Raw genomic sequence first — 27,149 nt, 5'->3', positions numbered from 1 at the left:
GTACGGGAAAGGAGGAATTAGGGAATGCATTTAGGACGCTCAATGGGCCACTTGGAGTATGGCCTCAATGTGATTGCATTCAGGCTGTACTCGCTTTTACAGAAAGTTTAATCTCTCCCAAATCACTTATTTAGTGTTTGTTTATGTATGATCAAGGCACTGTTTAATGTTTACAACCTTTTACTCTTATTAGGCTAAAAAATTTAAGGAAAACTCCACATTAAATTACATAATACAAATAAATTACATTACGTTATGTCTGCCTTGGAATAACTGGTAAAGTTGTTTCCATGTGACCAGAAAGTCGGGCCTTTATGCCAAAAAGACTCTTTATCCAAACTATTTTGTCAAATACCCACAAGTTTTAAATCATTTGCCAAATACCCACTTAATTCCACCTCACCACCAACTTTTCCAACTTAACAATTTCAGCCCCAACCTTTATAATAATTCACGTTAACCAAATACTTCCAACTTAATAAATTCACCCACAAGTTTCTAATAATACACTTCAACCCACTCTATCATCCACCACTATATATATAAAAATAATATCTAGGTTTTCAAAAATATTAAAAAAAATAATTCCAAAAGCTAAAAATAGAAAGTGGTTATTTTTCCCACCAAAAAGCTCCGATTCCGGCCACTTTTTCGGCGATCAGCTGTAAATTAGTCCACAAACATCATAAGCTTGTCCATTGCATCGATTGTTACCCCATTTATTTCCTATCTTCTCAAACACACTTTCCACCATTGTTAAAAAGCTTTAAATCACTCACATTACTCAAAACCACTTTAGAAAGTGCATTACAGCAGCTCAGGCGACTCCAAGTTCATTTCTTTATTCCATAAACCCAACAATCATTGATTACAAGCAATATTTGCAATTTTAAGTATTTGTACGGAAATCTGCGCAGTCATCGACCCATCCTCGCCAGTCATCGATCGTGCATACAATATGACATAGACCATAAGCATAATCTACCATCAACCGAAGCTTAATTCTAGGATTTCTATTGCAGAATTTGTTTCGATTTCTGGTGATTTCATGGGAGAATGGGTGGAGACTTCGAAATGTTGGAAATGGAGATCATTTACCAAGGTGACAATTCCCATTCCTGTTCACCGCAACAGTTCGTACGACGAATTTGTTGCAAGCGTAATGCAGAGCGGGGATCTAGATTGCGCGTTGAGCGACGTGGTGATTAGTTATGTAATGCATTCAAGGGAAAAGGTGAATCCTACGATCATAAATAGCGATGTACGTGCGCTGACGTACATAATGGATGCTGATGCAGATGGCTTTAGGCCAATTTTGAGGATAAAAGTGGTTGAGAGATCCTTTGAAGGACCTCTGAATTTATCAGCACCCCCATCGCGGCACCCGGCAGTCGACGATGATTTGATCGACGACGATTTGAATGATTACGAGAACGATATCATGATACAATTAATATGGAAGATTATTCTAAACATATGAAAGACTTTTCATCGGACTCGCAAGATGATGAAGAAGACCGTGAAACGGAACCAATTTCTATTGTGGTCAAACATTCGCCGATAAAAAAGAGCTGAAAATGCAACTAGACGCAGCAGCGGCGAGGCAGTCTTTTGATTATTATATGGAGAAGAGCTGCACGAAATTGATGAAGGCGCAATGCTTATCTCGTGGTTGTGGCTAGCTATTGCAGGCAAAAAAGTATGATACCTCGGACAGATTTCGCATATACAAGTATGTCGGGATGCAAATATGAGGCGTTGAAAACGCCACCCGCAAGCACAAAAAAGTCTCATCCAAATTGATTACTTCAGTATGCGTAAATCATTTTCGGGATGGTAAGGGTCCAAGCATAAGAGAAATTCAAAGAATTGTATTTAAGAAGTTGCGTTGCAACGCAAGCTATTGGATGTGTTGGAAAGGAAGTGTAATTGCGAAGAACATCATTCGTGGGACACTGGAGCACGAATATGCTTGCTTGCCAGCTTTTTCCCACATGGTGGAGTTATTGAACCAGATGGATGGATCGTTCGTTTACTACTTCTTAGCATTCGGAGCTTGCATACGAGGATATGCCCACATGAGAAAGGTAATTGTCGTCGATGGCACACATTTGTATGGCAAATGCGGGGGCGTTCTGCTGAGCGTCGTTGTACAGGACACCAAAAATCATATATTTTCGATTGCCTTTTGTGTCGTCGATAAAGAGAATGATGCTTCTTGGACCTTCTTCTTCCAGAAGCTGAAGTCTATCATAGAAGATGAACCAGATCTATGCGTCATCTCCGACAGGCACATTAGCATCGCCAATGCCTTCTCCCGTGTATACAGTCGTGCACATTACGGACTTTGCATGAGACACCTCGCTGAAAATCTTTGCGTAAATCAGCACTGCAAAAAACATCTTTATCTATTCTACGCCGCGGTAAAGGCTTATTCCTTTGATGAGTTTAGCGATAATTTTGTGGAATTGAAGATTAAATGCCCTGAGACAGCTCATGTCCTTGAAAATATGCTTGATTTTGAAAAATGGAGTAGAGCACACTTTCCAGGCAATAGGTACGACGTGATGACCACAAACATCACCGAGTCGCTCAACTCGATTTTGATGGATGAACGGGAGTACCCCGTGTCATACATATTCAATTCAATTGCTAAAAAATTTGGTGAAAAGTTTAGGGAGCGGCATGCATTTGTCGGTGGTAAAGAGAACATATTTGTGCCTTCTGCAGAAAGGATCCTAAGGGATAATAAGAGTGCGAGCGATTCCTTGTATGTGGGTAATCCAAACGGGGTTCTAGATAAGTATACGGTGTTCGACAATGGCGTTACTGCCAAGGTCAATCTCTTGGAGAGGAGCTGTTCTTGTCGTAAATTTTACTTGGTGAAAATGCCGTGCAAACACGCGATGGCAGCTTTGCGAGCAAAGTACGGCGATGGCGAAGATTATGGTAACTCCCTCTACGACTACTCTTCACCAATTTATAAAGCTGAAAGTTACCTCCTCGCATACTCAGAAGCAATTAACGAGGTCCCTTCAGAGGCTGAATGGACTATGCCACAAGAATTGGTAGACACTAAAATTTCTCCACCCCCATACGATCCCAAACTCGGAAGGAAGAAAGTCAAATGCACTAAGGGCGTCGGTGAGATATTCAAGTCCAAACAGAGGAATAGGTGTTCAATATGCAAGAAATTCGGACACAAAAGAACCACATGTAGAATGGGCATCAAATCATAAATAAGCTTTTTTTTAGCTTCAGTTGTAAAGTTACTATTTTGGGGGATGAATGTGCATTTCTGTAGATTTTAAAGTTCAGTTATTATCGACCTAAAGCTTTGTCTACGATAGACTATCTATAGTCTACGGTATATATAATATATGGTCTATAAAATATTATGTATTGATTATATTATTGCTGATCTAACACGTTATGTTGGTCATTTTTCCGTCTTATCTCTCCAATCAATGCAATGAATCATTATTTCCCTTGTTTCCCATTCCCATTTATTAAAAAGTTGCATAAAAAGTCTCTTCACGAGGAAAAACAGCTGGTATACGCATACGAAACGTTTTCTCTTGTCAGACACGTCGACCTACCATTGGGTGGATATATGAACGGACGCAATCTACAGGTCTATAAGTACAGACCCTCTTTCTACGCAACCCTTCAGTTTTTCCTAAATCGAAAATATCAGAAATCGTCTCTTCTTCTTCTTCTTCTTCTTCACCTAAATCAAAAAAATACCTCCAAGAAAGATATCCCTGCGCCCCATCAGACGTGTTCCTCCGAGGCACTACAACCTTCTCCTCCTAAGGAATGATTTGGACCAACTTTTCTATGGGCTGGGTCAAGACCGCATCTACCTGGAGCGAGAGCTCCGTCGAATTGCTCGTTTCTTGAGGGAAATTCTGAAAAGGTTCATAATGGAAGGCCCTGACTACATCACCCCCCCACCATCACCATAATTTAGTTCAAATGTTTTATTTTAGTATATGGTTTTAAGTTTTTTTGATTTGTTCATTGCTGAAGAAGCTTCCTTTGTAGGATCTTGTTAAAAGAAAGCTTCTTCCATTTTTCCCTTTTTGATGTAAATTTTATTATGTAATGCAATGAACAATTTTAATACAACTATGTTTCAGTTTCTTTTAACATTGTGTGTTTGTCATCTTTGTTTTGATCCTTTGTTTGAAAACTCGAATTAAATATGTCTTCCTTTTCAATTTACAGTATTGTGGCTTGACTAATTTCCTGAAGAGTAAAATCTAATGTTTAGATTTTATACAAAGTATTTCATCGACTGTACATATTATTCGATCGTAGACTACATGAATCGATGGATCATCGGGTAAATTAAAACAAATAATAACAGATTTTCAAAAAAATAATTTAATTTTAAAAGATATAAATAGATTATCACATGTTGTGTGGCTGGTGGAAGAAAATAATTAAATTAAAAATGATATAAATAGATAATCACACGTTTTGGGAATTATGAAAGACAATTATTAAATTAAAAAAATTTAAATAAATAATAGTAACATGTATTTTGGGCTGGTGGAAGAAAATAATTAAATATAATATAATTTAAATGGATAATTACATGTTTTGTGGCTGGTGGAAGAAAATAATTTAATTAAAAAGGATTTAAATATATGGTGTAGGACTGATGGTGACACTTAATAGACCGTCGTATATCATGCACTATGTCCTCCATCGATCAGTCTGGTATATCGTAGACTTTCATGTTTATTATCGCATCGACTGATATCATTATTATGCGTAGACCATGGTGATCTATGTACACAGTTATAGACCATCACTTGGATGTAGCTAAAAAATGATTAAATAAATTGTAAATAAATGTGGTGTGGATTTCTACACATGTTAAGGAATGTAAACAAGTCACATAATCATATTAGAGCTTAGAAAAATTAGGGAGGGTGAATTAAGAAGTGTGTGGATGGGTAGTGGTTGAATGCTCAATATCGTAAGAGTAATGTTTCTCAAAGCACAAGTATGTATTGAGGATGATAAATATTTTACCACTATCAATTGCACACACTCTTTTGATTTAGGGGTGGTGATGAAAGAAATATGTGGAATGTGTAGGCATCAAATACAATACATATCCTATATACATACTTATGCTTTGTTTAAACATGACTCTTATGATATTGAGCATTCAACCACTATCCATCCACACACTTCTTAATTCACCCTCCTTAATTTGTCTAAGCTCTAATATGATTATGTGACTTGTTTACACTCCTTCACCTATGTAGAAATCCACACCATATTTATTTATAATTTATTTAATCATTTTTTAACTACATCCAAGTGATGGTCTATAACCTTGTACATAGATCATCGTGGTCTACGCCTAATCATGATATCAGTCGATGCGATAATAAACGTGTAAGTCTACAATAGACTACACTGATCGATGGATAACATAGTTCATGATTTACGACGGTCTATTAAGTGTCATCATCAGTCCAAGATCATCTATTTAAATCATTTTTAATGTAATTGTTTTCTTCCACTGACCCCAAAATATGTGATTATCCATTTAAATCATATTATATTTAATTATTTTCTTCCACCAACCCCAAAATATGTTACTATTATCTATTTATTTATTTTTAAATTTAATTATTCATTTTTTAACTACCTCCACGTGATGGTCTATAGATGTGTACATAGATCACGGTTGTCTACGCATAATCAAGATATCAGTCAATGCACTAATAAAGGTGTAAGTCTATGGTAAACCATACAAATCGATGGCTGACATAGGTCATGATCTACGACAGTCTATTTAGTGTCACCACCAGTTCAAAAGAGAAAAATTACTTTTTCAAAGGTAAAAAACGGCTACTTTTGTAAGCCATCAGTGTGAACACTTTGTTTTTACTTCATATATAAGGTGTACATCTCTCCTTATTTTATTTCATCAACTTTATTTTATTTTTAAAAATTCTACAATGTCGCAAGCATCTCAATCATCCAATTCTAAAAATACTCTAATTTGTCATTGTGGGAATGCGGCTGTCTTGAGGACGTCACGTACGGATTCAAATTCAGGTCACAAATTTTATAATTGTGCAATTGCAAAGGTGAGGTGTGCGCGTTTTTTTTAAAAAGTTAAGTTAATGGTTATGTAATTATTATTTTTTACTAGGATAATGGCGCATGCTTGTTTTTCAAATGGCTTGATGAGCTATCACCTCCATCCAGTCCATCAACATTTATTTCGGGACTCGAGACATTAAATTTTCAAGGCTTGGCAAAATTTAATCTACTATAAAAGCTCCAACAATGCGAAGAAAATAAAGATTTTCTCATGACTTTGTTCAAAGAAGCCGAAGAACATAGGAATCACTTTAAACTATTGCTACATGACACCCAAATAGAGAGGGATCAACTAAAACAAAAATTGATTTTGGCCGAAGAAAGAGAGAATGTCCTAAAAATGATGTTATGTGTTATAATGCTAGTATTCGTTCTTTGAAAAAGTGTAACATGGATGTAGTGATATTGAATAAATAATAATAGTTCTACTTTTGTATGATATTAAATACTATTTTTTATAGAACCATAGTCGATTAAACAACACGTCAACTTAAATTCGGCCAGCAGGGTAATGATAGACTATGCATACGGTATATGGAATATTAAGTATGCATTCTATGATATCAAGAATACAATGTACCAACTATGACCACACCCTGCATATTCAAATTTCATGCCACAAATCAGTTTAATAGAAACAGATTCAGCTCAGAATCATAACAAGTTTCATAAAATAAAAGAGTAATTGTCATATCCTACCACCAGATCCTTCAAACTTCATATTTGTGAAATAAAAAAAAAATTGTCGTATCCTAACAACTCATCATTTAACAACAAATTAAACATCTTAGCATTTAAATGTATCTTTCCTTAAGTTCCTCACCAACACAAGTGTTACTGTTGATTTCATCAACAATGTCCATGACCACATCTGTTTGGACAGCTTTAACGTTTTTTTCTCAACAATTGCAGCTGCTTCTTAATTCTCACCTTCTTCTCCTTCTTTTCCATCATGTGCATTAGCTGCTGCTTCTTCAGTTTCCTTTTCTTCCACACCTTCTTTTCTTACTTCACCTCTAGCAGTTGTTTCTTCCTCAGCTTCAGCAACTGTTTCTTCCTCAGCTTCTTCTTTTCGTTCACTTGCTACTTCTTGCTCAACTTCTTCTTTGTCAGCTTTGTCAGTTTCTTCTTCAATAGTTTTTCCTTTTTCCGCGCCTCCTTGTTCATCTGCTGCCGCTTCTTCTTCTTCTGCTGCTGCTACTACTTTTCCACCCTCTTCTTGGCTCTTATCTTCTTCACCATCTTTCTTTTCTTCTTTTTTTTTCCTCTTCTGCCACAATAGCGGCCAACTCATCCATTTTGCTCTTTTTTCTCCTTCTTCATTCCTCTCTGATTCATGCACATGCACTATTTCATAATATTACAAAGTGTTACTGATATTTAAAGCTGAATATTCATTAACAACATCAATTAATGAATGAAGTTACCTCGCTCATGTTGTCGCTCATCATTTTCCTTTTTCTTTATTCTTTTCTCTTTGATATAGGCAGCAATATCCAACACCGCTTCCTCGAGCGCAGTCATACGCTTATGAAGATCCCCGGGGGATGAGGTTCCCACTGCATCTTTGGAGGTGCTCGGAGAATCATCATCACTAACACGTACTCCAACGGGGTTACCACCCAAATCCCCATCATCATCACTGTCCTCATTTGAAACGAGGACAATCATCCCTACTAACTCTTTCTTCAAGCCATCGAGGATGTTATTCTTCACCTCGTCCGTATATGGCTCAAACGTAATCATGTAATCCATCTTCGTCTCACGAACAGTAGGGATGATATACAGGTGCACGTTCTACCAAATATCAATTAACAATGACATAAAATTCGATAAAACGGTACTATTATTGCATTATAGAAAATAAGTTCATACCTCGGTAACTTTTCCTTTATACTTGAATGGGTCGCCTTCTATTATCCTGTCGCTATTTGAAGTGTGACATCTGAGGATGCAGGGGATGGGTAAGGGCTCATCCATTGATTTTCCAACAAATTCTCCAAGATGAGGAAAGGTCTCATAGATCCAAATCTGTAAGCAGTATAACAGTGAAAAAAAATAACTATGAGTCTATTACATAGTATAAATAAAATGATAATCTACGATAAACTCTCTAAAGGGTTTATGGTAGACCATGAATGCCCAGGGAAATTCGAATAGAGCATAGGATGCCTTCTGCTTCTCATCAAATACTTCCTTCTGCTTCTTCAGGTCACTTTTCTTCTTCAGATAGTCCATGGTCAGTTGAAATATCTCTTTCCCCTACGGATAATTCTCGAAAAAACTCAAAGAGTCGACCATTCGAATCATTTTTGTGTCAACAACCTTCATCGAATCTTTCGCAAGCAACATGGTGTGCAAGAACCACAGTAGACAATACTTGAACTTCTGGTTCTCGTTCAACTTATTCCCTCTGATCAGGTGTAACAAGTTGGCTGCCGTGATGTTTTTGTTTTTTGTCACCTTAAAACAAAAATTGTCCCCTTTTGCTAACATCTTCTTCATTTTTGATTCACTGGGGTATGATGAGCAGTTTAGCCCCATGATCAAACAAAACTCTTTCAAGCCAAAACATGCAGTCTTGTTGTTAATGCAGAACCACATTTCATGACGCATCTTATCGTTCTTAACGCGTCGCAACAACAAATAATAAACCAACTGCCCATTCAACTTGAGATGTTCCGACAGGTTTCTCAGGTGACCAAAACAGGACCGCTTGAATCTTTTCTTCAATTCTTGGTCGACAAGAATTTGCTTAAATTGTCGATAAGCAGTCATTCTTGATCTGACCAATATCTTTGTCGGGAAAGATCCGACCTCGTCAATTATCGTTCGAAGGTCATACCGCTCCATGAAAATACACCTTGAAAGATATGGCACAGACAACGAATTATTATCCCCATCATCACTATTACTCCCACTTCCCTCTCACTCTTCACTGTCACCACTGACACTCCACTTGGCAACATCTTCACTAGAATCGACGTAGTCGCTTATCTCTTTTAACTCTGAATCTGATTCGGACACCGACTCTTCAATTTTCTTTCTTTTTAACACTTTTTCAACTGTCGCAGCTCTTTTTTTTCTACTACTACCAGCGGTATCGTCTTTCTGTTTAGGAATAACATTTTTTCTACCCATTTTCAACACAGTCTACACCTAAAGAACAAATCTCCCATTTTCAGTCTATAGACCACAAGTCTATCAACAGAAATAACTCAATGATCAAATGAAACCCCCTCCCCCCCAAAATAAAATTAACAAACATCCCATCATTAAACAGTTCACTACACAAACATAAAATAATTGAACCAAAATCGAACATGCTAAATATCAAAACACAACAATTGCTAAAAATTAAACTAGTGCACCTAATCAAACTAATTAGCTATTAATATTTCAATTTTCACTATTTCAGCAATCATGTTTTAAAAGAATTTCATACGTCTGAAAATTGAAATATATCTAGGACATTCTCATTTCATAGACCACGGGTCTACGAATAGACCGCGGGTCTACGAACAGAAACAAGACGTTGTTCAAATCAAAATGCCAAAATAACTCTTCAAACAACAATTATACCACCATTCAACACTTCGTTGCTAAAAAAAACACGATTAAATCAAAACACCAAATTCAAAAAAAAAAAAATTCTACATCACTACCAATCGATTAGCAAAAAGAAAAACCATTTAAATGAATCTAGAAATGATCGAAACTCGATTTTAACTAACCTTGCGAAGCAACAATGCCCCCTTAGCAGATGTAGATGAAGAACGTACGAAAATGGCATTTTTGGGAGAAGTTGTTTGAAAGCGGAAGTTGGGAATTGAAGAGGAGAGAGAATGTTTTTTTTTTGGATATTGGAATAAGTGGAGGGGGTTAGATGTATTATATTAAATTTGTAAAGTTGTATAAATGATGAATTGGGTGGGCCTCATTTTTTTCACTTTTTACACCCTAAACCTAAAAAATAAATCAAAAAGAAATTAAGTGGGTATTTGACAAAATAATTTTATAAAAGTTTTCTTTTCCAATTATTTCCCCAGAAAGTCATGGGTTCAAACCTTGGAAATAGCCTCTTCCTCTTCTCCTCTTCTGACAGTAATGATGCAAGGTGGGGCCTTCACGGCGCCATGAACTCCCAATAACACCTATTCCGCTTTTATATATATATATATATACAAGGAAAAGGCTACAATGAAAATGGATATTAGTCCTTTTGGTGTATTTATTATTGTTATGTGCCCCGTTTGATCCCGCATATTTTTGGGTTATTGGACAGGTCAAGCCATGTCCATTATATACACCTTCATGTATTCGTCATTGTGTCTAACCAAAGATCCTTCAGTCTAACAACTTCTTGTTTCTGAGAGCGAATCTATCAAATTTGAACAATAACGAGTAATTATAATGTAGGTGGATTTCGTCAGGGAAAAGCAAAAATCGTACTTAAAGATTCATTATGTATCTAGAGACTTTGGTCTTGTTGGCATGTGTTATTTGGCCAATATGAATTTTCAAATTCGTAAATTTATCAAATATAAGTTTTAAAAAGATCCATATTTCTATAGATCTCATATAATATTACGGGTTGTTTGGTAGGAGGGATAAGAGATAACTAATTTTGGGATTAATTTAGTAGAGGAGCTTATCTCATATTTGGTTGGGACAAAATGCATGGATTAACTCATCATGGGATTGTAATGTTATTTTTATTCCTTTTTTAGGGTGAGATAACTAATTTAGGGATTAGTAATCTTAGGGTTCGTTTGGTTGAAATTACGCAGGGATTACTAATGTAGGGATAACCAAATAATTAGTAATGCAGGGATTATTTTTTATCACGTGTTTAGTTCATTGTGTTAAAAGTTAATATACTAAGTATTGTGTTTGGTTTAAAATTCTACAAATATGTTCTTTATAATTATGCCCTTATCTTTTTATGAAATTTCTATTTTATTTAACTTGACCTCTTAAAAATTAAAATATGAATAGTTCATATACCTGAAAATGCATAGATCCTTCGTCAAATGATCTACAGACCTCTAATAATTGTTGGTTGAAACCTGAGCTAATTAATCCAACAAGTACTGAAACTTGTTTCGCTAGTAACAAAACTCAAGAGTTATCCATATTGTGACAATACAGAAAAAATCAAATCCATTAATTGAAATTAAGGATGATTTACTGTTGATGGAACTAGATATCATAAAAGCATAACTCTCCTTTTTAAATCTTGTTCCATATTTAAGAGAATGCTTGGTTAAATCCAAGGAGAACGTACAAGGCAGGCAGTATCAATTTAGTTTCTTTATTAATTAGCTGGATAAAAGGGAAATTTGGTAAAATGAATTGAGGGGTAATTTGATCATTTAATTCTCTTATTCGTGTATTATTTGAACCCGTATAAGTAATCTCTAAATTTTCTCAGAATAAAATAATACACCATATGATGTATTAGTTATCCATGTATAAAGAGAGATTAAATTGAATCGTACAATTAAATAATGTATTAAACTGGATCTATTTTAATTAATAGATCCTACGAACCGTGTCCTAAGAATGTATAGTAGTCAAAGGGGCAAGTAATATTGATGAATTTTAAACAAAATATAAATTCAAATCTCCCCTCACAATAAGAGAACTAAACAAGATAATCCAACAGGTTAGATAGAAAATTCAACAAGTTGATTCACTTCAACCATGACGAGTTAATATCACCATTTTAAAACGAACATTGTATCAAATAATTTTAAAGTTTACTTCAAACCCCTCATAATTAATTGAGTGAATATGAGAAATAAATTTCCATAAAAATTACGAGGGAGGAAATGAACAAGGATAAGGGCCTAAAAAAGAAAGAGAAATAATTAAAGATATTAAGAGGAAAGGAGAAAGAATGTCAATAACAGCAAACGTTTGTGGCTACTTTGACAACATATGAAAAAGAAAATTTATAAAGTAGACTGAAAGTATCTAATAGAAATATTTTACAATATGATTGAATGCTCGACTCAAAAATTTGAAGGAATGTTGATATATTAAGCCTTATTGCTTTCTCATCATCGTTAGTTATATTAACATTACATTGTTTTGATTCCTGATATAATGTGACTAAAAGTTTTAATTAATATTATCAGTTGTGTATGTTTGAAGAGTTTATGCTACATGTTAGATGAAAATGATATAACAAGATATGTAATATTTTTAATAATAATCCTTTCTCACATTACTTGATTCGACACACGAACATTTATGAAACTGTTGGAATAGACAAGATAAACAAGCAAAAAAGTTACCATTCAATTTTACACAACAATATTACTCATTGTATTCAAACGAGAAAACTTCATCATTTAAAAAAAATCACATGCAATAATACAATTCGACTTATCAATTGAAATCATTCTAATTTTTCAATATGAAAAATTTGCCAACTAAACAAACACAATAACCAATAACAAGAAACCAAAAATGCATACGGAAAAGAGAAACAAGATAACAAATATAAAAAGATAATAGTCTATGAAATTATCCAATACCAGGCTTAAATATGTAAGAGGATATAGATATAAATACAAATATAATATTGTAATAATGTAAAGTTGTCTTTTTTTGTTTTTATGTATTAGTTATTTTTAGTGTAGTATTTCTAAAAGACACATAACTTTTAACTTCACATATTAATATGATTATTAATAAAAGTATTTTAGTTAATAAAATGTTAGCCATTTGTTTGGAATAGATTAACTTGGATATTGTTGTTAACACTTTATTTATTAATATGAAGTTTGAGTTGTTTAATTTAAAGCTTTAAAATATTTTTGATAAAAAAATCTATGTGGGCTGGAGTTCTTTCCGATTTTGCGATGAGCTTTAGCCGTTCTTTGTTGCCGGGAACTCAAGTGAAAGACCACTTCCACTATCTGAAAGCCTTATCACTGGAAGGAAACTGCACGATTAGCAGTGAATACGATCAATCCTTCATATATAGCTTTTTCTTTCTTTAATTCCTTTTTTAGATTATTTTTTTAAATGTATTTCACTATTTTTAAAATTTTTGAGAATCCAAAGCAAACGCTTTACTTTTATTCTTAAGCTACCCTGCTTGTTTCTTAAACTAAGAATAAAGGTCACACTCAAGAGTTACAAATTCAAGTTTACTACAAGCTAAAGTGTTTTAAGAGTTGAAAAAAGAGAGCATAAAGATAACATAATAAGATCTAACAATCCCTTAGACCCATATAACATGCTTACTAGCAAATATTCAAGATACTAAAGCACAAACTAATTACTACTGGGAGGTTTTAGAGTAACTTATACAAACCCCATAAATTAAGGAGCCAACAATACTTTTTATCATAACTTTTTTTAATACATAAAATTTCGAAAACTATTTTGTGATACATAAGTTAGGCCTTGATAAATATTGGTTGTGATACATTTAAAACTAATCGTTTAGTTAAATAAGGAAATAACAGAATTGCATTTATTTAGGAAAGTAAATCACGTGAAAAATGTTTGGACTCCTTCATTCCACCTTCTCCCCCAATTAACATCATTAACAATCGGCAACACTCCCTCCAATTTTCAACAACTTAGTGCACCATCGTCTAATTTCCCTTTTTTCCAACACTCAAAACAGAGAATTCTCACGACTGATTTCGCGATTCAATGAACTAGAATTGGCTCTATTTCTTTCATCTTTATTGATCGTTTCTTTTTCTTTAATTTTTTTTTATTTTTCTGATATTATTGAATTTACAAGAACAACAATTTTTGCAAGAACAACAATACGATTTGAATTTCGCCACAATGGTGGTTGTTCGACGATTTAAATTTTGCCGGAATTGTGTTGGGTGGTGGATTTGATATTTTCTGGTTGGCATCACTTTGGGAGGTCAGCTTGGCATTGATATTTGGATGGTCGACTTGGTATTGGGTGGTGAATTTGGTGTTCGTTTCCTCCGTTCTGGTCGAAGATAGTCTGATCTAAAAATTATATATCAGAATCATAATGTTTCAAAAGTACGGAGATGTAATGTATACAAAATTTTGATTAATTTTTTGGTTTAGAGAACTAAGTATATGTTTCAGAAATATTATATCATAACTCAAAAGCCACCCCGCTGCAACCCATTGCCAGATACATATGGACCCTATCCAAAGTGGCCCAATTAGTGAAATTGGGAACGAATGTAAAGCAACTGCAGAGAGAGAAAAACCCTAGCAACCTACATCCAAAAGATGGGAGTCTTACCAATAGTTGTGGAAGAAGAGGGTAAAAACTATTAGTAAGTAGAGAAGCAAGTAAATCGGTTTCAATGACAGAAAAACCGCCTTATCTATTCAATCAAGTTACCAGTATTACCAATGAAAATGAAGCTGCACAAAAGTTTAATCTTTACGGATGCCAACAGAAGTAGAAGAAAAGAAACCAGTACCTCATGATCAAAAAGGTGTTATATTATTTTTTTTGCACGCACCACACTCTCTCACTCTATCTGTGTGTGCGTGTTTAACCTCTGACTGACTGATCTGGATATCCAATTAAATTTGCAGACAAGGGCGTTTTGGTTTCAAATAATACGGAGCAAATGTATGTTGATGTGGTGGGTGAGTTCCCTGTTACTTTCTTAAGATATTACTATTATTATTGTTGCAGATTTTATGATTGAGAAATTACACGTTTGATAGGCCATGGCAACTCACTTGGGAGACGAAATACTTATATGGAGATCCTCATCAGATTACCTGTGCGGTCTCTTTGTAAATTCAAATGTGTTTCAAATTATTGGAGAACATTAATCTCAGATTCTTACTTTAAGATGATGGTACCAAGAATGACCCGAATTCCCAGAAACTACTTATTTGCCAATGGTTCCCTCAAGATGATACAATTTCCATCGATTGTTTAAATTTATCACCATCGGCGGCGGCTCAACCAGTTGGGAATATACGACGTCTTGATTTCCATTCAATCTATAAACCACGTAGATTGCACCTAGCTTGCTGCTGTGATGGCTTGGCTATTATAGCTGCATATTATGATATTGATGTTCGGCAAATAAGATATTTGCTGTGGAACCCCTCCACTGGAGAATCAGCCCCACTTCCTGATCCACAATTTCCAGATTACTCGGGTATTTTTGTGGGACTGGGTTATGACTTAGCTTCTGGTGGCTATAAGATCGTAGCAACTTATCTCAGCAGAGATTGTCCAGGTGAAATTCTCGCGAAGAAAAGTGGTTGTTCCTGGAGATATATTGATAAACATTCTCGTGGCATCTTCAGTCATAACATTGGCACGTATTGTTTGCCATTCGTAAATGGGGCATTTCATTGGACTGGCATGCGTGGAGATTATTCTATGCCTTCAATAAGTCAGTCAGTGGTTTCATTTAGTATTTCTAATGAAGTATATGGAGATATACCTTTGCCAGAGCAATTATCATGCTTGCAAAGACGACGCATCACGTGTGTCATTTCAGCGTTGGATGGTATGCTTTGTGTATATTCTAATTCTGATCTCCAGGGAACATTTAAGCTATGGGTATTGAAAGACTACGATGTCAAGGGATAGTGGACTTCGTTGTTAACTATCAAAGAGTTATTTGACCATACCGAAATATAGGTTTGCGGATGGTGAATTGTTGTACTGGTGCATAGGTACGGGAGGGCATGCATTTAGGACGCTCAATGGGCCATTTGGAGTACGGCCTCAATGCGATAGAATTCAGGGTGGACTCGCTTTTACAGAAAGCTTAATCTCTCCCAAATCACTTATTTAATGTTGCTTATGTATGATCGAGGCATTGTTTAATCTTTACAACCTCTTACTCTTATTGTTAGTTTATCTGTTGCTCGCTAATGGTCATATTGTCTGCTTGCTTACTCTTGTTCTCAGTTTCAATAAAAGCTATTCTGGGTTTTCTCTTTGCATTTCTATACCTCACTTGCAATTAGAGTAGAGCTGGAGATCTATCGGAAACAATCTCCCTATCACCTCTAAGGTAGTGGTATGGATTGTGTACACTTACCCTTCCCAAATCCCACTTAGTGAGATTGTGTACACTTACCCTTCCCAAATCCCACTTAGTGAGAATATATTGGGTATGTTGTTGTTCTCTCCATTAGAGTACCATTCTCAATCGGAATACGATTGAGGTTTGACGATTTATTGGGACTAATTTATATAATATAATTAAAGAAGGTAGCATATTTAAGTTGATTATCTTAGAATTTAAGAACATGAGAAAGAAAAATTATAAAGTTGACTGTAAGTATCTCACACTTAAACGTAGTGTTCTATCCTTATTGGAAGCTTGGGTTGAAGATTTTGAAGTTGATTGCAAAATCTGAAGATTTTGGTGAAGAATTTGGGAAAATTAATGATTGGAATGTGTTTAGAAGGTTGAAAATAGCCTTGGTTCAAAATTTCATCGCATTCTGATCAACGGTTTAAGAGTTAGAGATTTTTGAAGTTCTTGAAGACATTCAAATCTTCAAGTTGAATCTTCATCAAAAATTGGTATTTGATCCTCAAAGGAGAAGTAAAAAGAGTGTAAAGTTGTTAGTATTTAGCATCTTCAAAGGTTCCAAGAATATCCCAAGAGAAAAGAACAAAAAAGTGACCACAACAATTTCATTTTCGGCCCCTTGTGCATGCTGGCAGCTGACCTGCGCCCAAGCTGCCTTGGACCTGCGTTGGAGCTGCTGCAGCAGCACAAAGGCACCTCAAAGCAGTGTTACCTGCATCCAGGCTGCCTTGGAAATGCGCCCCACCTGCTAAAGCAGGCTAAAGCAGGTCACCAAACGCAGATCAGCCCCTCCCAACACAAATCAAGTCCGAAACGCAAAATTCGAGCTTGCAAAGTGCATTTTAACACTTTAATTACTCCATTGCTCAAGGTTTGATTCCATAGTTTCAATTTCTTGATTCCTAAACTCTTCTTTTGATTCCTAAACTACTCATCAACTAGTAATTCATCTACTAAGTTGATTGATTAGTTCTTGAGTCCTATTTCTTTCATCGTTCAATTTCTTTCAGCTTTTCTCTTTTTTCAATTCTTTGTGATATTTTGATTCAAGTCCTTAAATAGTTTTTCTTTCTTTGAGTCGTTCAAACAAGAATTCACTCCGGCCACAAAGTATAGATTGACAAAGCATCTTTCAACATTCGCCGCTCCAATTGTGAGAATCACAAAGGTGAGATTATTACGAGTGTTGGTGAGGTGCTTTACTACTAGTTTTGTTTGTTAATTTTTGTAGATACAAGGTGATATAAGGGGAACATGTCTTCGATAGCCTCGGATAATTGTGACTACGACATAGGAGACTATGATTGTGGTGAAGAATGTTAAGGCTATGAAGAAGGTAGGGATTATGGGGGCTATATCAAATGTGTGGGAGCGGGAACCAAGATATGAATGGAGGGTGTAGTAGGAGTCAATGTCTTCCTACTTTATCTATCTTTAAAGGAGAATGGGATTCCGAAGTTTACCTTGATTGGGAATGGCAATGCGAAAGTGTCTTCAAGAATTATGCTATGAGTGAAGCCGAACAAGCTACATATGCCCTTAAGTACGTATAAGGTCAAACATTAGCATGGTGTAAACTTGCAAGGACTCCTACCCAAACTTGGGGTGCCTTGAAAGAGTTTTTGAGGCCAATCTATGTGCGAAGTGTTACAGGAAGCTTTATAATAGTGATCCAAGAAGACAATTATGTTCAAGATGGGTAGAAATTTGTGGAGTTCCGAGATGTGTTCTTATACTTGATGATTGGTTTCACGCAAATTACATAACTCCTCTTATGGTTGATTATCTAGGGATATCTCAAGTGTCCAAGCGCTTCCCATACGTCTTGGAAGGTTATAGAGTCTTCGGGAGCGTAAAGGTTTCCTTCACTTGAGATGGGTACTTTGAGGTATGGTGTGACATAATCCCCTTGGAACGTGGACACTTATGTTTGGGTGCCGATTGGTTTGCACAACATAAGATTTTAAATGTGCAAAATTGGCCTCAAATTGTATTAGACGAATGGGGAAACCATCTTTTTCCACCTACCCTTCCCAAATCTCAAGGCAGTGTGGTAACTTACTTCAAGCCAAACGAAATTGAGGGACAAAAGATTGAGAGGAGTAAGGGAGTGGAAGGTGGCAACCTGATACAAGAATGAAATGTAAAGGCACAAAACATACACCAAAACAGTCCATAAGTTTGAAAAACCGAGGACCCCTTTGGTGACCACTCTCGAATTCGCTACAACAACACAAAAACGAGTTCAAGAGGTGTTTTTTTACAACACTAAAGCAGTCAGCCCAAACTAAGATTATCAACTCAATATGAAGAACAAAATGATCTTTAACAATGCGACAACAAGAAACAACACACGGTCTACAATACAAAATACAAAATACTACAAGATTACAAGAATAGAAAGATAGAGAGTGTGACATACACTACTATAATGACTAAGACCCTTAATAATGATAGTAGTTACACCTACACTATGCAAAGGACACAAGAGAGGACCTCAATCCTTCAAGCACCCAAGGTTCCAAGCAAACAAGCAACAAAGTGAATCCACACTTATGTTACTAACCTAGTTTCGGCCAAGCCTCTAAGGATAAGAGGACTTGTCTTGTTTCAAGTGTGTAATACAATTTTCAATCTGCCAAAAACTCCCTAAATAAACCTTAACATGTCCCTTTTATAGTGTAATACGTAATAGATATTAAAAAGACAAAAGTACCCCTCCACTAAGGGTGCCTATCAAGTGTAGAATAAGTGTGGTGTTTGGATGGTTTTTAGTGTATAATTTGGTGATCCTTTGCACTTCACTTGCATACACCAAGGCTCGGTCTAACACACACTCCCATGAGTCTATCTACGTGATCTCACTCATATCATCCTCTCTATCTTGACAGGAATTTGCCCACAAATTCAAGCAATCATCACCCGCAAGTTCTTCTCTTTGGATCATCTTTTCTATGTTCTTCCCAAGGTTAAGATGCGTAACCAGAGGTTCCAGGTGATCACCAAACATGCTCTTTGCACTTACATGTTCTACAACCTGCACATAAGAAGAATTGATGTTAGTTAAAGTGCTAGCATCTTGGTTAGTGAGTAACAAAGGTCTTTTGTGGGCAAATCCCACAATCCTAACACTCGGCATCCCTTTTTCTTCACCTTCCGCACTCACGGCTTCTTCCATACCTCCACTAAGCATGGATCTCCTTGCCATATACATAGGTACTACACACTCTCCATCAATCGGCCAAATATCTTCCCCACCTTCATCAATTTCCACCTCAGCTTCTAGCTCTCCATCTTGAGCTTTTGCATCACCCTCATTTGATTCAAGTCCCACCTCCTCACCAAGGTAATACAATTTTCCCTCCCTAAGGATTACATTCCTCTGGTTTGGGCATTCACTAGCCTTGTTCCCCCACCCTTGACATTTAAAACATTGAAATCCCTTAGGACGAGAAGTGGAATTCGGTTTACCTTCATTTCTTGGAGGATACCTTTGGTGAGCCTTGTTCTCGGCTTGGGCAGCCTTCTCCTCGAGTTTCTCAACATTGGATGGGTCATTCATGTACTTTTGCCAACCCAAGGAAGATTTCCCCTTGTGCTTGGCACCCGAGTTCTCCCAGAATTCCCTCTCACCTTTCAAGGCAGCTTGGAAGATGGCATCAATGGTGTCAAACTTGTGAAGTGTCAATCGTGTGGCAATATCTCTATTCAACCCCACTTTAAATCAAACGATGTTGTGGTTCACTTGTTCCCCTTGGTGATCAAGTTTCAAAATGAGTTGTTGGAACTCATCATAGTAAGCCATGACACTTTTGTTTCCTTGCCTCAAGTTATACAACTTAGCAAGGAGCTCTTTTTGGTAACTCTAGGGTAAGTACCTTTGTCTCATGAGGTACCTTAATCGAAACCAATGAGGGGGTTGCCCCTCAATCAAAACATTGCCAAATCTCTTCACATACTCCCACCATGTAGTAGCATAACCCTCAAAATGAGCAATGGTGTAGCAGCTCTTCTCCTCCTCCGTGAGATCATTCACTTGAAAGACTCTCTCGCATGCGGATTCCCATGTGAGAAACTCTTCGGGATCACTTTCCCTCTTAAAGATCGGAAGCCTCATTTTTATGGTGTTTGGGGCCAACATCCTTTTTCCGAACACCTTGGCCGCCCCTACCTTCAAGCCCACGGTTCTCCCTGGGTTCTACCCTTCTACCTCTCATCCCATCTTTCATCAAATAAGGATCATCATACATTTTATACCCTCCCCTTCGGTTCTCCCTCACAAATCTCTCTTCTTGCATTGACGGGTTTTGGACATTTGGAATTTGGTATGGAAGATTGGCATTTAGTGGTGGAGGTCTTTGGATTGGCTGATTTTGGTTTGGAGGAGTCGGATTTAAGTGTGGCATTTGGGTTCCAAATCCGTCATGTGGGACTTGGTGATGTGGAGAATGGCTAGGTCCTTCAAGGCCTCGGCCTTGTGAATAATAGTTGTCTTGAGGTATGGCATTTGGTGGGTACATTATTTGTTATGTGGCTTCGGGGGTAATGGTTGGGGATGTGTTTTGGGGAGTGAGTGTCGAGAACTCCGTTGACTTTCTACCCTTTCCATTCGGCCACTAATAGAGGCCACTTCTACTCCCAACTTCTCAACCATAACATTCACTCTAGCCACGTCCCGAGACAAGGACTCAAGACTAGCTACAAGGGCATTCATAATATTATGATCCACGGTTTGTGTATTGGAATTTTCAGGTTCCATGTGTGGTGGTTCCATTTGCAAATGTACCTACAAAGCAAGCAAACGTTGGCTGAAAGTACTCTCACACACTATTTTCACTCGGCTCACTCATTTGTCCCGTCAAGTGTTGTAAACCGGCTATCAATCCTTGCGTGATTAGGAATGAGTCTACTCTTGAGTTAGAATGGATTTCAGTTTTGAAGACTCAAGAAGTTTCGTATTGTAAACGAGCAAAGCCCACAAGGAACGTTGACTCGAAAGACGTACTTGAAAACTAGTTCACAACTTAGTAGGTTGTTACTTAGATGTCAACTACTATTGGAGCCAAATAGAAAGAAACTAGTAGAAGTTGACTTGAGTGATACCTTAGTTGAAGTTGACTTGAGTGATACCTTTCTACTCTCCCTTTGCTTTTGATGATGTTTATGATAATAAGGAGAGTATATCATTTTGTTTGGGTGAAGCTGGTGGGGAAAAGGTAGGGGTGTGCATCGGTCGGTTTGGTTCGATTTTATATATTATCGATTCGGTTTATCAGTTTTCGATTTTCAAATGTGCTAAACCAATAACTAAACCAATAAGATATTTTTTATCGATTTTTGGTTTATCGATTTTTAGTCCTTAATGGTTCAATTTTCGATTTAACCGATAAGAAAATACTCATAAAATAGAAATAGTAGTAACTAACATGAAAAAAAATCGAATCTTAGTTACCACCAAAAATCCTACATGATGTGTTTTAATTTACAAGAACTCTCAAGTTTGAACTAAACGTTATTAGGAGAAATTAAGAGTTTGTATAATTGAAATAATGGGTTTGTTAATTTGTAGAAATTAAAGAGAAGTTAAGAGAAATATATAATAAGTCATATATATATATATATATATATATATTCTTATTGGGTTATCGGTTTACCCAGTAACCCAATAAGAAAAAATTGAACCAAACCAATAACCCAATAACTTTTTTTATAAAACCATTAAAAACCCGTTAAGCCAATAACCCAATAACAATAAACCAATAACATTTTTATCGGTTCGGTTTATCGGTCGGTTCGATTTTCGCACACCCCTAGAAAAAAGAGTGTTGTTTAGACCCATGTCTATGGCCACTCTTTTCATTTGACTCCGGTGCCAAATTTGGATATGATGATTTTGGCACACCCAACTTATTGCTTGGTCAACATGACAAGCAAAGTTTGAATGAAGGTGTTGGTATCCTTCCCTATGATGGAAAGTCTTTCTTGGGGATTCACAATCCACTTGAGGGACCAACAATGTGTAAGGGAAAGAACTCCAACCAAGATGAAGGGGTTTTAAAAAAAGGGAGTAGTGAAAAGGTCCAAGAGAGTTCACCATTATGTGTTTTCATTCTTGACTAAGGTTCCACTATTTGTAGGTCAAGAAGAGAGTCTTCTCTGAAAATTACTTTGGATGAATTCCATTTATGTGATACCCTTCTTCAATACTTGAGTGGAATTGATGACCTCTTTCTCCAAGGTGGTATCATTCTTGAGAACCCGAGGACAAATGTGGCATTGTCTCCTTTGTGTGTAGCTTATAAACTTGCATCCTTGCTCGACACATTTGTGCTTAAATTGTGTGAATTCCAACTTCTGGATGCCAAGCTGATTATTGGTTTGTTGAAGAGCCCATGAATGCTAAGGACTTCTTGTCACCTTCATAAGGTTGGACAATTTGAAGTATCTTGTGGGGCTCGAAGTAGCAAATTATGATAATGCATGAACAACGGGTGAACAGAACAGGAATTCATGGAATATGTACACACATCAAATTTAGAACCTTGTTATAAGCATGTGAAGTCATTAATCTAAAAGTTGAAGTTCTGTCTCTGTATCTCTTTTTATCCATTTCGCCACCTCTATAATAATGGATGGATATAGTTTTTAGCATGATCTTATTAAGCCTGATGATTTTCTTGCTGCAGGTATAGTACTTATTGATGTATCCTGCTGGCATCATAAGTGAAGTAGTTCTAATATATAATACGCTGCCTTACAAGAAGGTACGAAGATCCTCTTTTTCGTTTGTTTTTCTTTCTTTCAGAAATGACAATAAACTCATCTTTCTAGCCATTTATCAAGCAAGAATACGAGAGCGTCTTCTATCTGATTAATTGCTAAAGAGGTGGCAAAGAGCCAACTCGCAAGGGTGGCTCAGTTGGTTGAGCAGGAGATCTTTCAAATGGGGGTCTCGGGTGGGGGCCCCCCCCCCCCCCCCCCCTGCATGCTTTCTCGGTCAATCTTGTCGCACTAGGCTTGCCTATGCAGTTTACCGTCAGTAGACTGGCCTTTCCTTGGTGATTGGATCCGTGAGTTCAATCAAATCAGGATGTGGTATTGTATTCATTTAGAAATGTCAATCTCTGCTGTGTGGTTTGCTTGTAAATGGATATATGCTCCTTGTGCTTCTGATTTAGTTCGAGTACTTACTATCGCTTCTTATCGACTTATGTTTCGTAGGAATCTGGAAAGTATGCTGTTAGGATGCCAAACAAATGGAATTTCTCTTTTGATTACTACTATGCATCACTTGTTGGCCTTGCCATCTATGTACCAGGCAAGAACCTTAACTCCATTCTCTAACTAAAGTCATCTCCATGTTCGGCTCAAAGCTTTTGTGTTTTGTGGTTGTTATACTGTTATCTATCCTGAGCCGGGGGCCTATCGGAAACTGCCTCTCTGATGTAGTACTATGGTCTGCGTACACATTACCCTCCCCCAACCCCACTATGTGGGAATACACTAGGTATGTTGTTGTTGTACCCGTTTCTATGATTGACAAGACGATGTTTGTGAAAATGCAGGCTGTCCTTACCTGTGTAGTTACATGCTTGGGCAGAGAAAGAAAGCAGTGTCTAAAACTAAGGCGGCATAGGTGGAGTCTGGAAGATTATTTGTACAATTTTTAAACATAAATACACGATTTGAGCCATAGTTACTGGGTTCTGCCGAAGTTGTTACTAGCATTGTGGCTCTATCCCTGAGGACGCAGTTCGTAGGAGCTGCATCTTGTTTTCCCTGATTCATCGGAAAATTTTCACCTATTACTGATTGAATAAGACTTCTCATAGATAGTCAAACTTCATCTTTCTCTTCTTGACAGTACAGGGCATTGTGTATGCTTCCTAATGTATTTGGCACATCGCGTATGCTGCCGTGAACTCGTGGTGTTGATTAATTGCTGTAACTTTCAATTTTGACAAGTTATTAGAGCAAATTGTGTTGAGATATACAGCATCATTAATAAAGTCTTGTATTAAATACATGTCACACATCCATTGATTTGATGCAAAATTAGACAATAATTAAGACCTTGTAATACAACAAATTGCCAACTGAAATCAATAAGAGTCTTGGCAAGCTTTGGCGGAGACAAAAACATTACGTGATTTCTTTCCATCTGTTCTAGCTTTGTCCTGGCGGACATAGTTACTAGTAGTACTTGTTACTGGTGAGAGGTGAAAGGTAACCAGTGGAATAAGTCAAGGTGCACAAGCTGGCTGGACTATGTTTGCTTGGGACTCCTCAAAGTTGTTTTACCCATTATCGGGTCCTCCAAAAATACACTGCTTTAAGAGGATCCGGTATGCACCAATCAACATGTTTGAAGAGAGACCAAGCAGCATAGAACAAGACCTCAAATCAGTGGTGAAATGTTGCAAGCAAAAACACTATCCATGCAGTCTTAGCATTCCATTGTTCCCATTGTTAATTCTCTCGGAATTGAGAAAAAGAGTTGGAGTCCTTGTAAATTTGGTGATAGTAAGAGACACTTGATGAAACATTCATATGGATCATCACATTTGTTGGACTATACAAGCTGCTCTTACGATTGCTTTCCCAAAATCAAGATTCCTAACTTTTGGTGAAGAACCAGAAAGAACGAAACCAGTAAACAAGTGCTGGCAAGTCTCTTCGAGTAAAACCACCTATGGCCACAGTAAAAATAAACACGGATGGTAGCTACGCGATGCACACATGTAATGTAGAAATAGAAGGGTTAACATTTGGTAGTCATTTAGTTATTTTGTATCTTAGAAAGTACACATCAAGAACATAATAATAACAACATATCGAAAGGCATCAACCAAATGCTTTACTCAAGAAGATTTATATCTCAATAATACAATTCAACTATAGCTGGACCTTAAACGAAATTTGGAGGAAAAAACATAGTTTTTTGTTTCCTAAACTCTTTAACTTAGAAATTGATAGAGACAAAAGGCTCATGCCAATGCCAAACAGACCGATTCCATGTTATAAATCCGCATTAAACTCAAGTGGTTCTTTCAATATCAAGTTAATTGCAAGGAAAAGAGAGTAATTGTACAGATCGTAGACATATAATACCTGCCGCAACTCCAAACCTCTCTCCTATGATAACGGTCACCATTTATATGCGTTGCCGATCACAGAGGAGCTCATACTATCAAACTCTTACTGGTTTCTGTAGAACAGCAGACAAATAAACCTCGGACTTTCCAGATCTATTGATCTTCTCACCGACAGCTTCTTGTACCCAAACCGTTCAATCAACCTCGTTAGCGCAGTTTTCTTGTCTTCATTGGAGCAAAGGAAATTATCCAACCAAAACAATCCTCCAGCACTCAAAAACTCTATCGATATCAAACATTATCCAATGCATTTCCCACATGTACCAAATCAAACACATTACCATGAAAGGGAAACCGATGATCTAAACTCAAATACAGCGGAAATTTTACTGTCCAACAGTTATAAAATAATTAATGTCCATCATTTAAATATTAAACCCGCAGGCACTAATATCTAGTAAGTTTATAATCAACATGGAGTGAAGAAACAAATAAAAAAGGGGTTGATCATTTATAACTTTCATTTAACCTCGTAAATAGAGATCCCACACAGAAACATAACGAGCCAATAGATAGAAACCAGAACAATAACACGAACCACAGTAACAAAAAATTAAGAAACAAAGTCTCCAAGCCAAAACTATCTAAAGGGGGACGGACATGTTTTAGACATTTAAATCCAATTTCAGAATGTTATTATTAGAGCTAATTCCTCCAGCTGCCCTCTGAAGCACCGCCACCTCTTGAGAAGCGGGACCCACCGTCACCATATCGGTCACCACCGCCATAACCGCCACCATACCCACGGTCACGGCCACTTCCATAACCACCACTGTTGCCACCATCACGGCGGCTACCACCACCGCTGCTATATCCGCCGCCTCCACCACTACGTCGGCCACCTCCGAAACCACCACCACCGCTTCCGCGTGACTGAGCTTCATTAACCGTGATGCTACGACCATCAAGGTTCTGGCCATTCATTCCTTCAATTGCATTCCTCATGGATTTCTCATCAACAAAGGTAACAAAACCAAATCCTCTTGATCTACCAGTTTCACGATCGTTGATGATCTGTAAACCAAATCGGTAAAAACAATCAATTGCAAGTTTAAAAATGCATGGATCATGGTACATAAATAATACCAATTTTCATTGCATAAATAACAAACTACATATTCTAAAATTACATAAATCGCTGTACATAGCAAGTTTAAATTTTCACATGGCAATACGAAAGAAAACAATAAATGAATTAGGGACAACAATAAGCTGAAAATAAAGGAAACATAAAAGCGACCAATCATCAACGTACCGTATAGGTGAATAAGGTAACAGTAACAAATAGTAACAGAGTTAACAGATCAGGAATCAAGTAAACCAGAGAGAGAGAGTAACAGTAACACAGTAACATGAGTAACAGAGAGATCAATGAGAGTAACAGAAAGGTCATCAACGAAGCCAAATAAAAAAAGGGGCTCGGATCCGATCTCTGCTGCTCTGCAACAAACGGACCTTCGAGTCGAGCACTTCGCCATAATGAGAAAAAGCTTCACCTAGGGTTCTATCGTTGGTAGCCCATGCGAGCCCACCTACGAAGCACCTGTATTCAACCTCAGCAGCCATTCTTTTGTTTTTCTAGAAAAAAACTAATACTACAAGAGAAGATGAGCACAAAATGCTGGCTTTTATAGGTGGGGAGGAGACTAGGTTTCTGCTTTGACGGTTAATTTTAGCCGGCGGCGCACTAAAAGCGGTGGTTAGTTACCGATTGCGACGCTAATGGCTTGAAACTCTTTTTTGAGAGGTATGATTTAGGGGTTGTTTGTCACGGTACATTTGAAAAAAGGCATGCCTCCATTAGTTTGATGCATTA

At 36.9% G+C, this 27,149-nt stretch overlaps 2 protein-coding genes across 3 annotated transcripts; one reads left to right on the top strand and one right to left on the bottom strand.

The window, feature by feature from the left end:
• Positions 1-21,867: 21,867 nt before the first annotated feature.
• LOC124889275 (very-long-chain (3R)-3-hydroxyacyl-CoA dehydratase PASTICCINO 2A-like) lies at positions 21,868-24,165 on the top strand. Its single transcript, XM_047400630.1, has 3 exons — positions 21,868-22,942; positions 23,400-23,496; positions 23,744-24,165. Exons 1-3 carry the CDS (start codon positions 22,880-22,882, stop codon positions 23,812-23,814), a joined length of 231 nt encoding a protein of 76 aa, XP_047256586.1. The 5' UTR covers positions 21,868-22,879; the 3' UTR covers positions 23,815-24,165.
• A 1,594-nt stretch (positions 24,166-25,759) lies between these two features.
• Positions 25,760-27,149, bottom strand: LOC107850776 (glycine-rich RNA-binding protein GRP1A). Of its 2 annotated transcripts, none has more exons than XM_016695524.2 (2): positions 26,789-27,149; positions 25,760-26,347 (listed from the first exon to the last, which is right to left on the bottom strand). In XM_016695524.2, exons 1-2 carry the CDS (start codon positions 26,897-26,899, stop codon positions 25,979-25,981), a joined length of 480 nt encoding a protein of 159 aa, XP_016551010.1. In that variant the 5' UTR covers positions 26,900-27,149; the 3' UTR covers positions 25,760-25,978. The 2 variants fall into 2 exon arrangements, with proteins under 2 accessions (XP_016551010.1, XP_047256584.1); XM_047400628.1 differs by having other exon boundaries at positions 26,589-27,144.

This window comes from Capsicum annuum, chromosome 12, assembly GCF_002878395.1.
Source record: "Capsicum annuum cultivar UCD-10X-F1 chromosome 12, UCD10Xv1.1, whole genome shotgun sequence".
Taxonomy (NCBI): Eukaryota; Viridiplantae; Streptophyta; class Magnoliopsida; order Solanales; family Solanaceae; genus Capsicum; species Capsicum annuum.
This window is presented reverse-complemented; position numbering and strand designations above follow the sequence as displayed.

Coding starts and splice junctions, on each gene's coding strand:
- LOC124889275 (XM_047400630.1), top strand. CDS start 22,880: ATGTATCCTGCTGGCATCATAAGTGAAGTAGTTCTAATATATAATACG. Junction 22,943..23,399: donor ATACGCTGCCTTACAAGAAG/GTACGAAGATCC, acceptor TATGTTTCGTAG/GAATCTGGAAAGTATGCTGT. Junction 23,497..23,743: donor CCTTGCCATCTATGTACCAG/GCAAGAACCTTA, acceptor GTGAAAATGCAG/GCTGTCCTTACCTGTGTAGT.
- LOC107850776 (XM_047400628.1), bottom strand. CDS start 26,726: ATGACCTTTCTGTTACTCTCATTGATCTCTCTGTTACTCATGTTACTG. Junction 26,348..26,588: donor TTACCTTATTCACCTATACG/GTACGTTGATGA, acceptor TTTGGTTTACAG/ATCATCAACGATCGTGAAAC.